The sequence below is a fragment of the Pteronotus mesoamericanus genome, unplaced genomic scaffold, assembly GCF_021234165.1.
Source record: "Pteronotus mesoamericanus isolate MK-2021 breed Mesoamerican mustached bat unplaced genomic scaffold, CSHL_Meso_final contig_50, whole genome shotgun sequence".
In the NCBI taxonomy this organism is placed as follows: domain Eukaryota; kingdom Metazoa; phylum Chordata; class Mammalia; order Chiroptera; family Mormoopidae; genus Pteronotus; species Pteronotus mesoamericanus.
In genome coordinates this window covers 32,119,104-32,138,906 of record NW_026555186.1, presented here as the reverse complement: position 1 = coordinate 32,138,906, position 19,803 = coordinate 32,119,104, and the positions used below count along the sequence as shown (strand labels likewise).

At 38.5% G+C, this 19,803-nt stretch overlaps 1 protein-coding gene across 1 annotated transcript in view; it reads right to left on the bottom strand.

Annotated features, from left to right (window-relative positions):
- RASGRF2 (Ras protein specific guanine nucleotide releasing factor 2) overlaps window positions 1-19,803 on the bottom strand; it is a 189,458-nt gene that overhangs the window by 106,096 nt on the left and 63,559 nt on the right. The window contains 5 exon segments of the mRNA XM_054578547.1: window positions 1,609-1,802; window positions 2,176-2,255; window positions 4,838-5,091; window positions 9,146-9,235; window positions 11,509-11,656. Coding sequence (XP_054434522.1) covers window positions 1,609-1,802; window positions 2,176-2,255; window positions 4,838-5,091; window positions 9,146-9,235; window positions 11,509-11,656 — 766 coding nt within the window.

Genomic DNA, 19,803 nt, shown 5'->3' with positions numbered 1-19,803 from the left:
AGAGGTGGAAGAGTATGGCAGCATTTTTAGGAAATCCACAGGCCTTCCCAAGGCCTTACATTCAGCTTTGGGACACGTCACCTAAAGTGCAAGTGCAGTCTGCCATCTTAAAACATTGAGAGAGTTACATTGACCAGCACCTGGAGAGACATGGATGGGCAGTGAGAAAGGGAGCTAAGCACCTCTCCGAACGTTCCAGGCGTGCTTCACAACTCTACCTTTGCAAGTTCGCCTGAGTTGGGGTTGCTGAACAGATACAATTTAAGGAATTTTAATCATAGCCTAGAAGTAACTGAAAAATAGTCAAATAGAATCTCAGAATAACATCGTACTGTACAAAATGTGTTTCACTGTAAATAAATCTTAAATTACAATTTGGATAAGGCTACCAAAAAAGAAAACTTTTTTTTTTTTTTTGGTTTGAATTTTTCCTTGTGAAATATTTCCTCAGAGAGGCAAAGGGTTCAAACAATTCAGTTCCATGAAAAAAAAAACACACACACAATTGCACTATAAAGTTTCACTATACTTAAGTTATTTCAAATGCATCCTTTTGGTTTTTAAAAAAACTTGCTAAATTTCTATGGTGACTTCCAGGATTTCGAGCAGAATTAACAAACTTTAAGACAAACAGTTACAAACCAGAGCAACATTTCTTTCTGAGGCTATAAAATGATCCCCCAGGGTCAGCAATGCCTGTCCACGGGGAACAAATCTCTCCACAGAAACCCAAACATGCCGGAATCAGAGGATCAGTTCACCATATGACAATTTGGAGGGCTGGCCAGAAGCCCCACAAATTCCACAAGAGGAACACTCAATGCCTTCTCAAAAGAACAGAATCAACACTTTTCAAGAGAACAGGCAATTCAGTTCATATTTTGGTCTCTGCAATTCTCACTCAAGAGCTCTTAATGGCAGAGCCTTAGGTATAGGAAAGAACACGTGGAGTTGATCCCATAGGTTGCTCTAACCCCATAAAATCAGCATCACGACAAGTCCCAGCTTCCCTGCAGCATCCTGAGAGGGGCCAAGAGCCCCGGTCCAGGCAGTGCCTCTGGCTCCTAAGTCTCCAACAGCCTCTGTGACCGCGGAGGTCCTCCTTTTGCTCTCCAGAGCTCCAGACAAGGGAGACTCAGTGTCACTCACCACGGGGTGGGAAGGATGGACAGGAAAACAAAGACTTCCCCGGTAGTTCACTCTGCTTCTCAGGAATGTTTTGTGCAACCAGCCTACACTGGAACATTTGCACAACATCCTATTCTGTAACCCTAATAATATTTTTAAACATGCTGAAGGAGGAGACCTCGTGAAGGAGGTCTGTGAGGCATCTTTCTGTAAAGAGAAAATTATGCTGCTTTTCAAAAAAAAAATCATTTTTTTATCTAATTGTCTGAAAAATGCCTGGTTTTCTTACATACACCAGATGGAGAGAGAATGTGGGCCATGAATTTGTTTATTTTGGGGTCAAGCTCAAGAGGACAGGTAATGCATATGTGCTATAATTCTTCACCGGGGCATCCTCGCACCTCTCTCTCTGGTCACATGAGGCAACAGGAACAATGAGCTGGAACCAATGGCTTATTGAATCCACCCTGGAGGACTTACCTGAAACATTGGATAGGTCAAGAACGTTTCTAGCATTCTCCCTTCACAGGCAGGGTTGGCTTCATACTGTTTTAAGAGTTTGTCAAAATCTCTGTTTTGCTTGCAATTGGCAAGCACTTGGAGGCTGTATTGGTGATTACGTACAAATTCTTGATAAATGTTCAGCATGGGGAGCAAAATATCAAACAGATCAGCTGAAAGAAGAAATGAAATGGCAGTTACTTTTGGTGCTTGATAAAGTATCTAAGGTACAAGGGAGAGACCGGGAGTGGCAGAGTGGCTCTGAATACCAGGTATCACGCATGCATGGGGACCCAGATCAGATGCCTGAATTACTGATCTGACAGAATGTCACCCAGGGAAGAATCTGACCCCAGTCCCAAATGACCATGACAAGCCAGCGGAAGGTAACTTGTAGGGAAGGGCCCAAAGACCAATGAGATAGATTCCCAATGGCTAAAGCTGCTCACAGGACAATGGGAAAATTTAACAGCTTCAGCTGAATAATGTTGAAATCATCTTACTGTAATTTTAGCCATATTAAGAGACACTAAAGCACGCACTTACCTAAAATTAAGGTAGGCCAGTTTGCTATCCTAGCCTTCAGTCCTTGATGAAATATTTCATGAAGAAACATGATTGTTTCACTATAACAATACAAAAACAATATAATTTAGTCCTGAGTGGAGCCATGGCGATCCAGTGTAGAGAAGTCCCCCTCCTTCCTCACAACAGCAGAGCCTAGCTTTTACCCGGATGCGACCAGACTCCGTCTCATTGCTCTCCTTCCTGCCATCATCCACAGACCCCAGCCACTCTTCCAACGCCTGGCCTGCTAGCTCCCAGCTCACTGCCGGTCTTTTCTCCAACACTTCTGCCCTAGCTCTGGTCATGACTTCAATACGCACGCAAATAACATTCTAATATCCTGGCATTTTGGGCCTTTGAACTCCTCCCCTCCACAGATTTGATCTCATCTTAAAACACACATGCACACTTTTCTATACTTTTTTATTTATCTCCAGGTACCACTTGTTTCTCTGCTCCTTTTTGTAGCGACCCTCCTTTGCAAGTTTTCTATACCCATTCTTTCCAATTCTAATTTCTTCATCCTCTCCATTCTGGCTTTGATCTCCCATCAAAGTTACCAAAAAGCTCCAAGTTATTAAGCCCACAGTCAGTTCTCAGTTATAATTTTATTTGACCTTGTTGACATAGTTGTTCATTCCCTCTTGCTCTGGTGTTCAGGACAACCCAGCCTTCTGTTTTTCACCCTACAACTCTAACTGACCCTCTTTACTACCACATTATAGCTCCTCTTCATCTTCCTAACCTCTAAATGTTGGAATAACCCAGGGCTCAGTCCTTGTTCCTCTTTTCTCATTCATCAGTGCCTACTCCCTCGGTAATCTCGTTCAGACTAACATCTTACTAACCATATGCTATTGCACTTCCAAGTTTATATTCCCATTCCAGACCTTTACCTTGAACTCTAGTCTAATATCCAATCGCTGCTCACTTGATTTCTCCATTTGGATGGAAAATAGCATCTCATACTCGATAGTTCCAAAATAAAAACTCTTCATCTTTCCACTATGTCTGTTCATGCCTCCATCTTCCCCCATTTAGTAAACAGCAGCTCCATACTTCTAGTTGTTCAGGTCAAAAACTTTGGAATCTTACCTGCTTTTTGCTTTCTCTCAAAATCCACATCAAATTCATCGACAAATTTTACTGGCTCTATGTTAAAAATAAACCCAGAATCCAATCACTGATTACCTTCTCCACTTCAGTCATCTCTTGATTGGATTATCCAAATACCCACCTGCCAGGCCTCCCAGCTGTAATCATCTCTCACCTGGCTTGTTGATCTCCCTACAGTCTATTCTCGAGAGAGGCCAGAGTGAGCCTTTCAAAACGTGTCATGTCATGCCACTTCTCTGCTCAAAACCCTGCCAATGTCTCCCCATCTCATTTAGAGTAAAATCAAAGGATCTTACAATGCCTTGCTGTTAATGCTCTAACATCTCCCTTCATCCACACACACCTTGGCAGCTTCTCAAACAAGCAAGCCAGGCCTGCTCCAGCCTCAGGCCCTTTGCACGGGCAGTACCCCCTGCTTGCATCACTTTTCCCTCAGAGAGCCATGTGGCTGACTTCCTCACCCACTCAAGCTTTTTTCCAAATGTTAACTTACTTTCGAGGCCTTTCTGAAGACTAGCTATTTAAAAAAAAACCAAAAATAACCTATGGCACATTCACATAAAATAATACAATGTAGCAATTTTTTAAAAAATAGAATGTTCTTTAGATATCAACATGGGAAGATGTCCAGGATACATTGATAAGTGAAAAAGGCAAATATACATTAAAGTACATTGCCTTCTGTGTAAAAAGCAAAATAAGACTCAAAATACATATTTGATTTCATCTACCTCAATTAACACTGGAAGGATATATTAGAGACTAATGAAAATGGTTACATACAGAAAGCGGGGAAAATGGAATAAGCAGAGGCAGAGGTAAGAGTGAGACTTCTAACTGCTGTTTGATATTTTCATGTTGTTTTGACTTTTGAACTTGTACTATCCACTCAAAAACAAATAACTAAAATTTCAAGTCAAACGTCCAAGGACTCTCCTTCCTTCTTATCTCCTCAGCTTCTTTATTTTTTCCTACAGAACTCATCGCCACATAATATATTATGTATTTCACTTATTCATTATTCATTGTCTGTCTTCCTACATCAAAATTTAAGTTCCGTGAAGGCGGGGATTTCTTTCCTTTGCTCACTGATGAATCCTCAGCAGTAAAGAGGCTATAAATATTTACTGAGTGAATAAATTTACTAGAGAGTCTCAGGCCCTCTGTTAGTTGTTGTTCTTCCTAAAGTACTTTCATATAAATTATATGTAAAGACCCACCAAGCACTCCATTTCCCTCAGTGAGAGAGGGAAATGATCTTCCCCAATATACACATACCCCACCCAATGACAAGAAAACATATGTCAAATAGAGAAGAAGAACAAAACTCTATGTCAAGATTCAAGATCAAGATAGGCAAGTTTGGACTAATAATGAAATTCAAATAATAGCTTTCATATTTTCAATATCACAAACTCATAAAAGTGAATTTATGAAACCTATTCTTTTAAGAGTAGAGTAAAAATTCTTTTAAGAAGTACAAATGGGTTTTTCACATGACTCTTTGATTTATGCCAAGACAAACCTGTTGAGAAAAATACTGCTGACGTCGTCATGGCTGATGGGGGGCTTCTTGGAGCTGGCGGCCATTCGCAGGGGCCGGAGGAAGCCATTAACCAGGATGTAGAGCTGGTGCACATACTCCGACTCAGCCTCAACCATAGTGAACACAATCTGGTTTCTCTTCCTCATACTTTCAGCATGAGGAGAACAAATGTAATCCTGCACGATGGTCTTCCATTTCCTTCTACACAACCATCCTCTCATGAAGCTCTGAACCTACAGAAAAGAGAGAGAGAAGGAAAGAAAAAGGAAAGAAGGGAGGGAGGGAGGGAGGGAGGGAGGGAGGGAGGAAAAAAGAAAAGGAAATCTCAGGGAGCTGAGACAGGCTTTCTTAAGTCTGTCAGTAAAGATGTCCATCCTGTGCTGTATAAAACACTGCTCTTCCATTGGTGCACGCTTTTTTCAGATAGCAGGAAAAAATGATATAAAAATAATTTATCAGGTTTACAAGTTTCTTCCATAAGCTTAAGATGTTTAGGCCTGTCTATATGGGCACCAGAATATAATAATATTACATAGTTATTAACATTCAGGAAAGGAATAAACTAAAGATTTACTTTTAATGATAAAAAATCAGATATTTTTAAAAATATTTTATTAAATTGTGGTAAAAAAAGTAACATAAAATTTACCATCTTAATCATTTTAAGTGTGCAGTTCAGTAGTGTCAAGTATACAAGGGTAGGCAAAAGTAGGTTTACAGCTGTTTGTGTGGAAAACAATACAATAATTAATAAACAATAATACAAGACTAAACTGTTATGTGCACTCACAAGCATAAACCTATTTTTGCCCCACCCTGTATTCAAATTACTGTGCAACAGATATCTAGAAATTTTTCATCTTGCGAAACTGAAACTCTATACTCATTAATCAAAAAAGCCTGCTTTCCCCCTTCCCTCAGCTCCTAATGGCCACCATTCTTTCTGTTTCTGTGAATTTGACTGCTTTAAACACCTCATATAAATAGAATCATATAGTATCTGTCTTTCTGTGTCTGGTTTATTTCATTTAGTATACTGTCCTCAAGGTTCATCCAATATTGTAACATGTGCCAAGATTCCCTACTTTTTAAGGCTGAATGATAATCCACTGTTTATGTTTACCACATTTTTTTATCCATTCATCTTTCAGTGGACACTTGGGTTGCTTCCACCTCTTGGCTATTGTGAATAATGCTGTAATAAATGTGGGAGTGCAGATATCACTTCAAGAGCCCGCTTTTGATTTTTTTGCATATGTACCCAGAAGTGGGATTGCTGGATCAGATGGTAGTTCTATTTTTAATTTTTTTGAGGAACACTGTATTGTTTTTTCATAGCAGTTTAATCATTTTACAATCTCACCAACAGTGCACAAGAATTTCGATTTCTCCGCATCTTTATTAATACTTATTATTTTGTTTTTTTGAGAGTAGCCATCCTAACAGGTATGAGGTGATATCAAATTGTGGTTTTAATTTGTATTTCTCTGATGCCTAGCAATGTTGAGTACCCTTTCATGTGTATATGAGGTCTCCAGAGATTATATACAAATGGCCAATTGCATATCATCTTTGGAGATATGTCTATTCAAGTCTTTCGTCTGTTTTAAAATTGTATTATTTGATTCTGTGTTGTGAGATGCCATTTTTTTTAAGTTTAAAAATAAGTGTTAGAGGTGAGCTCATCCAACTGCTTCCTTTTATAGACGAGTAAACTAAATTTCATGGTCAATCACACAGGTAGGAAGGTTGCAAGCAGTCTTGGTGTCCTTCTACCTGCCCTCTGTTAATTGTAAGGACTCTCTCCTTCAGCACATGGGCAAAATATATGTTAACAATTTGCAATGGCTATTATTTTGTGATAAGAAACATAAAATAGGCTTGCTAGTGGGCCATGAGAAGGTGCCACATGGTTATGGATTAAGAGCTGGAGATCGCAGCGATGCAGCAGGTGGTGCTGAGAACTGCGAGAGGCCTGCCTCGCCCAGCCCCGGACTTCTGTTCTTTTTCTTCTGAAGGACGGTACCCCTGACCGGCCTCACTGGCCTAACTTGGGCAAAAAGGGGGAAGGCAGGACGGTGTGTGTGCTGGTGGTCGTTTTGAAGGGATTTTGAGGTTTAAGGGTGACATTTAGCCATTAATCAAACCTGTATAACTTTTGAATAAATAGTTCCTTTCCTTTTCACACACACCAAAAAGAAACATAAAATATAGTTAAAATCAATTTTGTAGAAAATATGATAGCCTCTAAAATTGACCTGAATTCCCTAGGGATGGTTTGCAAAATAACAGGCAAACCTCACAAAGTGCAGTGGCCTTTGTGTATTAGCCAAAAAAATATTTACTGATCATTGTTTAAAAACCCTGGTAAATGCTGGGTGCTAAGCAAATAGAGATATGTCATAATCCTTAACCCAAAAGCTCTGCAACTAACGTTGGGGGTGACCTTAAACACTGGTCTTCCATCTCCTCATCTATAAAATAACTGACCAATTATATCTGTGGTCCTTTCTAAATATAAAAAGGCTATATGATAATTTATTAGCATTTGTCCTATTTAGGTGGCAGATTCAGCAACAAAACAAGCTGCAAATTCACATATCATTGAAAGCATTACTTCACTACCAAATCTTTTTTTAGTATCATCGTTATCTGTTCAGCACATAGTTACACTTTTTATTTTTTCCATACTATTTGATCCATGGGGTCTAAATTATCATGTGTCATGTAAATTATCATTTAAACAGCTACTCTTCTTTTGCAATGTTTAAAATTCTCTCATTTACCTACCGATGTTGTTAGCATGCTTTCAATTTTCTACAGGCATTCATAGAGTTGATTTAACCCAAACAATAAAAATTAATAAAATTATGTGGGGAGAATTATATGCATATTATTTGGAGAAATTTAATGTTAAATTTCTGTGAATTATAATCAATTTTAATTTTTGGTTCTTGAAGCTAAAAAATTATGTTGATATTTGTCAAAATGAGACTACAGAAACTAATTCACTTGCAAACACCCTCTTTTCCACCCAGACATTAGTTTGATTTGAGACAGAAAAACAATAAAGTTCATTTCAAAATCTATTTAACAAGTTTAGAAATAGGTTTTTAAAAAAATTATTTCTTCTAAGAAATAGAAAGTTATTACATATAAAAAGTATTTATTTTATTATTATTTTTCCATTTAACAGAGTACTTTAAAAAATCAACTAAATTGAATTTTGCATTACATAAAATTTTTCTTGAACTGCTACTTCCTGCAAGCAAACACGGGTCACTTCCATCCTAATAGACAGGTTTTCATCACTGGACTAGAAGTTTTATTTTACTGATTTCTTTGCTTACATGCAACCCCATACTATTAAAAGAAAGGCAACCACATTAATCTTGTAACACAACAGCATAAACCAAATTCCATTTATAAAGTTATAAATTCTTTTTTAAAAATGATGTTATCATTTTATTTCTTAAAAACTAAAACATTGTAATTTAGTCCTAAGAAACATTTCTATTTCAAATTCTTAAAGTTTTGTCACAGCTGAAAAGAAACAATTATTTAGCATAGAAAAACAGGATGAAGAAAAAATTAAGAACTAAAGATTTTAATGGTGAGGCTTTTCACATAATGTTAACAAAGCTGATAAGTGCTTTACACAGGACACTGTGTAGGATTACTACACCGTTAGGGTTACAGAACTCAAAACCTAGATGGCATAAAGCAAACACAGGAGACTAGACTGAATGCCAGTGATTGGTTAATTATAAAAGTCATATAGTTATAAATAACAGTACAATGGAAAAGATCTGCTGATTTTGTGAATGTTAAAGAAGAAAGAAACAATAACAACCTAGAAATCTGAGCAGATGTAATGATTTACTCCATCTTCTCACATGTTCAAAAAAATAAGCACTGAAAACTATGGCTAAAAGAAATATTTTTGAAATGTAATTTAAAAAACACTCCCCCAAAATATGAAAGAAGCGCAAAATCAAGAGGTTAAATAGCACTTAATTAACCCAACTGGAGAACACTGTTATCTTAACATCTGGTTGGCATCCTTCCCACAGAATCCAAAAGAGTATTCTCAAGACTAGAAAAAAATCTTAAGTTGACACTTTTCTAGAAAAGTAGTGATGTCTGGATCACTCAGAAGTACAAGTCTGGGAGCCGTTAGAACAGAAACACCAAGGTTCTCAGCTCAGGACAGGGTGGCAAAGACAGTATTACAGAACAGAGAAGTGGCCACTTTGCATCCACGGCCAGAAACCCCCAGCATCTTACCTTTTTGATCTTCTTGATGTCCGGATCCTCGTCTTCTGGATTGCTTTGGTAGGGCCGCATCCGTTCCTTGGTTTTATTAAGAGCAATAATCTAGAACACAGAACAAGTCCACTTCATGATTTGAAAAATACTGGATTATAGCTATAACCCATAGTTACACCTTCAAGGTAGCTCATGAGATCTGCAGGAAGCATTCACTTCTTAGTCACTCTCTGCCTTTGGTGCCATGGCAGGGGAAGCATGAACTTCACCCCAAGCCTGTTTTGTTTTGTTACTAACAGAAGTGCTTATAAGAAGTTAACCATGGAAGTGTGAACTGGGACCTGGGTTAGGTGAAATGTTGGCCCAAAACTCAGCCCTGACTGCCAGCGATGACCAGGCCAAGGCCTTCTCAGGAGCTGAGGGACATGTCAACCACCTTGCCTGAAGGCAGCTGCCTACAAGGCCCTGTGGTCTCCAAATGCAGTGACACTCAGCTCACAGCTCCTGCTTTCCCTGCGGGAATAATCAGCCCGCGGCCTTTCAAGTACACTCAGGTCAGCAGACTCCCAGGTCTCCTTGGGGAAATGGTAACTGCAAAGGGAGCTGTACAGCCCTAGGGCTGGTCCCAGCCTGCCAAGGAAAAAAGGTGAAAAAGGATTGAAACAACCTGGGGTCTCTTTGTATCTCCAGCTCAGTACTATGACCACTGGGGGCAATTCAAGACCAGATGGCCTCTCAATTGCACTGAGTGATATAATTCACTGGACTACCATTCAATTACAGGCACTTACAAACTTAAGAACCTATACAGATTTACTAACAAGCAAACACAAAATTAAAGGATGGTAATTGCTCTCTCTGACCTGTCTTTACATTTTATCTCTAATACCAAGTACACATCTCTGCCATATTCTGGCAGGGAAGCGTGAAAATAAAAGGAATAAGAAATAAATTATGGCTCCTGTCAAGCGTCCACACAAGACATACCTGCTATTGACAGTTTTTAACTGCAGTCTAAATTCAGACTAAAATAGAACATAGTGGAGACAGATAAGAACACACACATAAATATCAGGAGCATCGCTTGGTGCTGAGTTTCTCTTATGGAGAAAATACCAACCTCTTTCACTTAGTAGACAAGCATCTGCTCTAGCTTATTGTACTATGGCAAAGAGAGAACACAATAATTTTCTTTTAAATTACAGTGCCTGATATAGTCTTTTAAAATGCAGGTTTGTTAGGTTTTCTGTTGTTGTTTTCACTGTATCAGGTTTCAGGGCGAATCGGGAAGATAACAACACTAATGATATGGTGAACACAGTCTGCAACTAATCATCATCCCAGATGGAACTAGCTTATGCCCATGCTCTGTGCCCCAGAGGCAATGTGCACAGAAAGCAGGTGAAACCCCTCACAGGATTCCCAGAGCACGGCTTAGAGGAAGGTGTGAGGAAATGAAGAAGAAAATGTTGTCAAATGACAGAAAAGTGGTAAGAAAGTTACCAAGGCTGAGGGGCCTGAACTGTTTCTGTCAACAGGAATATAATTAACAGTAGATTTAATTCTGTCCAATTTTCTTTGAAGCTAAGAAGATACTAATGTACTGCTGGTGAGGAAAAGGGAGGAAACTCACTTTCTACATCCTCTTCAAATCTTTAACCATTTTCACTTCCCACGAGGAATGACAGGATAGCAAGACAAGGCATATAGTCAGAGGCCCCGTGCAGAGAGGGAGGGCCCAGGCACACGCCATGGCTGCACACTCTATGACCACCTTCTGCTCTAACCTGGCTCAGTCTCACTACCTGGGAGTATACGGTCTGAGAAGTTCATTCTAAGGGGATGGGGGAAGAAGAAGAGGGAAGCAGGAATTCCAGCTTCAGGGTAAAAAATTCATCCTAACAAATGTCTTACAATTTAATTCAAACTTGTTTTTCGAAATTCTAGAGGGAAGAAGGTTAGACTCCTTAGATCTAGAAAAAGTAAAGTCGTTCTGAATTCATCTTTGGTCCTTCCTTAGTTGTCATTTGGATTTTAATTGAGTCTATGACAGCCTCACAATTACCATCACCATAAGAGTCAATCTGAAAACAGTTAAATATTATAGTCAATTAAGAATATCTGATCAAATGAAGGACATTGGGAGGACAAATAATTTAAAAATAGCCTATAATCCTGATATTTTATCAAAGTATATTTGCATCATTTTAACATTGACATTAGATTCATTTCTAATGTAGATCAGTAGCCTGGCCACATACATGTTGATAACAGAATAACTAAGTTTGGGATTAAAAATTTGCCCTGATAGGCCTTAAGTAATCATGAGGAGATGACCATAAGCAAGGAACAATGAAAAGGAATCATGAGCTGGGAAATACCTCTGATTTAAGCCTTTCAATTTCTGTATCTTGATCTTCAAGTTGATGCCGCAGTTGGTTAGCTGCAATTTTTTCTGTCTCTACGATCTGAACGAGATGAATGTACTTCTGCATCAATACTTCCCTCTCAATCAAAATGTCTGCATAACTTGAGAAAAAAATTACAGTTTAGTCATTGAGATGTTGTTCTACTACAGTTCCATATAGAAAAGCATGCACTACATTTTTAAAAGAAACCAGAAATATAACTTGTTTGGCTAACTCTACTTTATGTAAACATTAACTTTTGGATTATCTATAAAGAATTTGAGTCATTATAATTTTACATGTTGTTTTTACTAAAACTTCATTTAACTTTTGGCTTACTTTTGGCATCCTTTAACTATATAGAATTTGAATCATTATCATTTTACTTTTTTTTTTACTTAGAGTTCATTTAATGATGGCTGCTACCCACAATTTTATCTTATCAATGAGAAAAGTGCAAAGGAAATCCATTGTTCTATGAAGAAAATAGCACAACTTTTTTTAAACAAAGAAACTGAAGTGTTTGATTTGATGGCACATACTTGGTTTCCAGGGATGATATTTAAAATATTTCACCAAGTAAGGCAGTAGTCAATTAGAATAGACTTGCCAGAAAGTAGAATGAATGAAACAACCATCAGAACAGGCACTGGTAGAAAAGAACTATGATCACTCTACCAGCAACCACCAGATTTCCTTGCTCTCTTTAGGATTTTAAAAACACTGACTATCTTTGCACATTCTTTCCAAAAGCAACAGATGCAAAAATTTCATTCTGGAAATGAGTATAGATTCTTTGGGCCCTAACTCTTATATTCTAGCCTGCATCCATGCCTTTGACCGACTGTAATAAAGACAAACTCTCTTTAGATTTTTATTGTTTATGCCATTCTGTGGCATCTAAAATTCTGATTCCAGATCTTCTTGCACTATACAAGTTGATAAAAATTTATTTTCCTCCACTCACATAATCTTTCCCAAATAGTATGATAATAGCAATAATTGATAATCATTTTTATTAATTGACTGTACAGGGGGTATCATACATATTGTCACCTCATTCTCCCAATTTTATTAGAATGATAGTTTTATCATCCCAGTTGTACAGAGAAAAGGATTTGATCTTCACAGATGTCATACAGCTAGTAAGTGGCAGGGCTGGGTGGCATTCAAATTGAGGTCTGTCTGACCCTAAGCCCATGTTTTTAATCACAAGCTAAACTTTCTCTAATGAGAAACAGCACATTGGATATAAACAAGACTATTGCAGCAGACATGTTCTGAGATATTAGCCCAACCTTCTACCCGTTTACTTCTTCTTTTGGAACTTGGGCTCTGGCAGCCAAGTTTGTACCACAAAACCTGCCCTCCATGACCACATTAAACTGGTCTAAAAAAAGATAACTGACTCAAGCTAAACCAGTTAGATTCTTTCTTCTTAGAATCTGGGATCGTGCCTCTGTCCTGTTTGCTTGAGCTGAGATGATAGGAACTTGGAAACTCGGGTTACTATGGTTGGGCAGCCCTAGCTGGCCACATGTATACCAAAACAAAGTGAGTCTTCTGAGAGAGAAAAGAACAGCAGATGTTCCACAAAGTAGAGATAAGAGAGAGAGAAAATCTGAGACGGAACTTTAATGACTACCTGGGTGTCAGCTTTCCATTCTGGTTCCAGACCCTTATGACATCTAAATATAATTTTTACCCTTAGGTTCAGTGAGATATTGCAGTTTCCATCTAATAAATTCTCTTTTTAATCTAAACTAATTTGAAATAAGTTTGTGTTACTTGGAACTAAAAGAGTCTTCAGACAATTCTAAAATCACAGTGTTAGTTCAATTATTTCAACACACTCAGCACTTACATCTCGTGTGCTATTAATGTCAGGAAAAAAAAATAGTATCAGCAGCATTTTTAAGTCACTTGTTCAAAGAAATTACCCTAGAAAGGCTGTGTAACTCTAAGTGGGAGAAGGGGAAAACAGGAAAAAAAAGAGCACAAGAGTCTTCATAGAAATATGCTTTGAGCAACTTTTAAAAGAGGAAGGAATAATAGAGCATGAGAAGAGTAGTTATATAATAAAAATTTTGCCCTTTCTCGCCAATTTTATCAGAAACATGGCCAAACTCATTACAAATATATTAAATCAGTATTAGGTAGCAAAAGAGTATTTTATTCTCATACAAAAAGAGAAAGTCCAGTCAGAGGTATGTGGCTGAGTTCATGCAGACTCATCACCAGTACCAGCCTCCCATCAATTCTAAGGTCCCACTGAAATGCTATGAAAATTGTTCTCTGTGTGAAGAGTGAAACCGTAACAGCATTATAAAACAGGGAAATATGCCACCAACAGACCCGAAATTACATGGAATCCCATGAAGAGAAAAACCAAGTAGAATCAGAGTTGTGGGAAGATTAGAGTAGAGGAAACCTTACATACAGGGGTAGACAAAAGTCGGTTAACAATAATAATAAATACAATAAGTAATAAGTAAATAATATAAGAATAAACTGTGTTTCCCATATTCACACCTGCAAACCTACTTTGCCCGCCCCTGGATAAGCTTGGCTCCCAACAAGAGTGGCCAGAGAAGCCTCAAGTTCAGAGTCTACAAATATAAAGAATGGGAATAGTCAAGGAGATGATCATTAGGGCATTTCATTAAAGTGCTTTCAGAACATTGGTTAATTAGGCTCCTCCTCTTCCCAACACCAAAATAAGGAAATAAAAGGCACAACTGGTCTCAATAATGTGCCCTCAAGTCACAGCCCAAGCTGTGTGTGGAAAGGGGCCTCCTTCCCAAAGAGGAAGCTGGACTCCAAGGGAACAGGGCTTGGCTTTACTCCAGACATCCCCTGAAGACACAAAGGACAACTGAAAAAACAAACGCGCTGAGGGGGACTAAGAGGGAAATACATTGCATTAATTTTCCACAGTATAATAAATTACCACAAACTTAGTGGTTTAAAACAACACATGTGTATTGTCTCATAGTTTCCACAAGTCAAGAGTCCAGGCTCAGTTCAGCTGGCTCCACAGCTCAGGGTCTCACAAGGCTGCAGTCAAGATGTCGCCAAGGTGCCTTCTCATCTGGGGGCTTGAGTGGGGAAGAACCCGCTGGCTCTTGGAAAAATTCATTTTCTTGCAGCTGTAGAACTCATGGAGTCTGCTTCCTCAAGACCAGCAGGAGCATCTGTGAGTTCAGGGAAGGCCCCGGTCCCTCTTTGAGAGTATTCATCTGATTAAGTCAGGCCCACCCAGGAAAATCTCCCTTTTAATTATCTCAGAATCAACTAATTTAGGACTGTAATTACATCTGCAAAATCCCTTTTCTTTGCCATGTAATGTGATGGAATTAAAGCAGAAACAACCCCAGCTTGTTTGCCATGAACTGGTGGTTGGTAGCAAATCAGTTTCCACCCATGTATACTAAAGGGTATGGAATTACAGAAGGGGAATACCATCCTGCCCTCCTGCTGTCTTCCCACACACCCCAAAAGGAAGCCTCCGTATGTGACACAGACCCAATATTCACAGTTACAAGGTAGACCCAGTCTCAGTACCTGTAATAACCCACAAGGTCCTTCATTTAGAACAAAGATCACTAGACACTTGAGAAAACCAACTTCCAAAAAGCAAGTCCTCTCCAGTGGGCAGCATCTAAGATGGCTTAGTTGTTAGCTGTCTTTTTAGTGATGGCTGCCTTCTGGTAATATTCATGTCCCTACGTCGTCCCTCCCTCCTTCTGAGTGTGAGCTAGACCTATGTGACTCACTGCTAAAGAACAGAATATGGCAAAAATGATGGCATGGCACTTCCAAGATCAGTTTATAAAAAGACTGGCTTTTATCTTGCTTGCTTCTCGTAGCTGCTGTCTTGCTGATTTGCTCAGAGGGAAATCAGTGCTATGTTGTGAGCTGCTCTATGGAGAGGTTCACACAGGCAGAAACTGACAGAGGTCGCTGGCCAGTAGCTGATGAGGAACTGAGGTGTCAATTAATTTTCCACTGTATAACAAACTACCACAAACTTAGTGGTTTAAAACCGATGAGGAAGTGAATCCTGTCAACAACCATGTGAACCTGGAAATGGACCCTCCCTCAGCTGAGCCTTTAGATGAGACTGCAGACCTGGCTGTGACCTCGATTGTTGCCTTGTGAGAAATTCAGGCAAAGACACCCAACTAAAACATACCTGTATTCCTGACCCACAGAAACTGTGAAGAGACAATAAATTGTTTATTATATATTTCAAGAATTGTGGAATAAATTGTTAAGCAGCAATAGATAATAAATGCAGCCCCAAATGAACACACAAAAGGATGCTAGAAGATAAAAGGTGAATTCGGGCAACAGAGGTTTATTATCACCAGAGGGATATGGAAGGATATCAGAGCTTACATTAAAAAGGTAATCAGATAACAGAGGAGTTCTTGGAAACCAAAACAATGATTATTAAAATTTTACAGATAAAAAATAAAATAAAATTTCACAGATCAATGAATGTGCTAACCAATAAGCCAGGCACGGCCGAAGTCTAAGCTGGGTGACTGGAAAGATAAAGGACACTGAATGAAAATACAAAAGATTGGAAATATGAAAAAAAAATTGAGCAACACAGAGTATAGATCCAAGAGGTCTAATATCTATCTAATGGAAGTTCCAAAGGGGAAAAAAATACATAAGCTGTGCTGGGGAAGAAATCATCAAGAAATGAAAGAAACCTTCCCTGAACCAAACACAGCACAGTTCAAATGTGAAAGATAATCTAGACAGGATGAATGAAAACATTTCATTCCCTGACACATCCTGGTAAAATAGCAGAGCTCTAAGGCTAGAGAAAAATGATAAAAGCTTCCAAAGGAAAAATCACAGATTATCTTTAAAAAGTGACAGTCAAGGTGACATACTTCTCAATCGGTAACTTTGGGTGCTAGCTCACAATAAAGAATTGAAGGGAAAATATTTTTTAACTTAAATTCTCACCCCAGGCAACCAATTGACAGACCAAGTGCCAGTTCCAAAGAAAAACAGTTTGGTAAACTCCACACTTATAACAGGAGAAAAATTATGAGGACTTTTCTAACAAAATAAAACATAAAACAAAGATAGAAGATGAATGGAATGCAAGAATACAAGCCAGAGTAAGCAAAGGAAGCTAGAAAGAAATGAGAAGTTAACACACACAAGATTCTTCTTCAAGGAGCAAATACTCAATTGCATCTGATTACCTTTCATTCTCTGTGGAACCAAACACCAACCTTGATCTTTGGTGCATAATATTTGTATAATTGTGATGTAAATACCCCTTATTGCTTTTTAATTTTCAGAACCAACAAAGGCTTAAATTTAGAGCACAGAAGGTAAATGTCTAAAAGCTTCTAAATAGAGACTAAGTATAAAAGTAGATGAAGAAACAGGATTCTAAAGGATGAAGGGCTCTGTAGACTAATATAAAGTCTCAGGTTTTCACCCTGTGTAAGATGCCAGAGCTTTGACTGAAGGTGTGACAAAGTCTAACTTTCTTTTTGCATTCCATTGTGTTTCTCTCCTTTTTTTTAATTGTTCTTCAAGTACAAGTGTCCCCTACCCACTCCCACCCTCAATCCCACCCTCCTTTGGCTCTGTCCGTTGGTCTTTTATACACATTCCTTGATGACCTTTCCCCTTCATTCCCCAATTATCCCCCCTAATCCCTCCCTGGGAGATAGCATCATCACAAAGGTCTAACTTTTTAACAGGATCACACTGGCTGCTGTGATGGGATAAGACAAAAGCAGGGATTGCAGCGCGGGAAACCAGTTGGAGACTCCACAATAATCCAGGCAAAAACACTAAAGATTGGTCCGGCACCTGACAGGGGGTCCGACACCTGAAATGGGGTCCAGCACCTGATATGGGGTTGGCACAAAATACTCATTCAAATGAAAAGTCATTGTCAGATGACAAAAGTCACCTAATATATTTTATTTTGCATGGTTTGTTCTTCTTCACATTATAATTTCAATTTTCCATAATTTTGAAGTCATTCAATCTATTTCATTGGGTCTCCTTAGATTGCTAACTCTTACTGGGATATCTTCTCAACTTCATGTCCCAAAGCCTCCATTGTGTGTCCCACTAGCAAATGAATGTCTACTTCAGCACTGGGTCAAATCAGCTGAACATGCGGGTACGGATTCCCTTCTATGTAGAGATTTTCAGAGCTTTAGTTTTTCTTTCCTGTATTTCCAATGCATTTTTATCTGACTAAATTTTCTAGTTGCTAGGTAATGCTCAAGTTTAAGAATTTTTGCCTAATCTATTCATTATTTCTGTTCTGTTTGTTTTTTATTAAGTTCAACATCCACCAGGGGAAAAAATGGTTTTGCACTGCCAAAGGAGATAATAAAACTAAGCTATATAAATCAACATGATGAAAACCAACCCATCTGTCAAACACTGGCTGATGGCAAGTTTGAGGTACATGTACACGTGAATATTTTACATATATACATGTATGTGTGCAAAATATATAAACATGTATATGTATATATGTAAATGTGTATAAAATATACATGTATGTTAATATACATATATGTAAAATATTTGTGTGTAATATTTATAATCAAAACCAAACCACCACTATCCTATGCAGGATAAATAGAAATATTTAAATAAAATCCTAAAGATTCCAGACAAAAAGTACAGTATAAAATCATAAGCCTTAATTATTCTTAAAGAAGAATAAAAATTCTATTAACTGAGCAAATAATTATTAGATGAGTCAAAACCTCAACCTAGTTACCTTGATTAAAGACCTACTTATGAATGAAACAGCATATATATCCAGCATATATGGCTAATACACTGGATTAGTATATTAATATATATGCTAATGATACATTAATAATAAGAACTATAGTAAAACCCGAACTAAAAAGTCATATAATAGGTAAGTAAATTTTATTGAGAAAACTTACAAGTCAGCATTCCTCATAACAGGGCATGACAATGTCTTTGGGATGGCGGGAAATCCAGCCCTGGAGGATTGCAGCGCACGTCCTCTCTCAGCAATGCTTGGCGCTGGCAGAGGCCGTCCGCAGAAAGCTACACAGGGCCTCGATAGCTTTCATTGCTCATTGCTGCTTTAGCACTACTATCTTCCACTTCTGGCTCTCAAATTCTCTTATATCAATAGCTCCACTCCACTGACTAATCAATATGTTTTTATGTACCACATTAGCATGAAGTGCTAACACTATTATCACCTCCACTAATCTCTCTCTACAGCCATCTCTTCTCTCCTAAGCTATCCCCTTTGCAATGACTGGAAATGCAAGATCTCTGTTAGGAAAGATTAAAAAGAAGAATAAAGTTTAAAGACTAAAATCCCTATTCTAAACATTGCATTTGTTGGAGGATGTATTAGAAGGCAAATCTGAGAAAGAGACAGGTGAGCAGTAGCCCAGGCAACCGCCATCAACACATCAACATGGACAGGAAGGAAGATAAGATAGTCCAGGGGTTGAATCCACAACTGGTGGCTGATTGGATGTGAACAGTGGGGATGGAGGGTACAGAGATGGCATCTGCTCGCGTGAGTGGCTGAGCATATGAGAAACTACTCCTTAGGTACAAAAAGCCACTTGAAGAAAAAATGGGTTAGGCTTTCAACGTGCATAGTATCAAGTAACTCTGAGGACCCAGGGGAACATGACAAATGGATAGTTCAATATAGAGAAATGCATATTTGCAAATTTGTCAGTTTCTACACATATGAGGGGCAAAATACCTTGGGAGTTATGTGTACAAGCCTGACCTGGATTTGAATTCCAGCTCTTCCACTTACAAGAATGATGGCCTTCGAGGGGTTATTTTATCTGTTTTAAGACCTCAGACTCGTTGTGGATAGAACCACCTACTTCATGAGCTCTGTGACTACTAAATGAAATGAGTACATGGTGCATGTAGCATGGTGCCCAGCCCAGCAGAAGCAGGAAAAAGGGTGACCTGTCCACATGGTGGAAGCCTGGAAATGGGTGCCAAGCGAGGAGAGAAGAGGCAGAAGGGCGGAGGTCAGCAGAGCAGCCACAGCGAAGATAAAGACAGAACAAGAGAAACTGTAAAAGGGGTTGAGAAGAAATTATCAAAGGAGTACGAGAATCAGGAGGGAGTGACAGCGTAGAAGCACTAGAAAAGAGAATTTCAAGAGACAATTAAGTTCTCTCTACACTGATGTTTTAAAAAATTCCAAATTAGTGTAAAAAGAATGTTGAGAATAAAGTG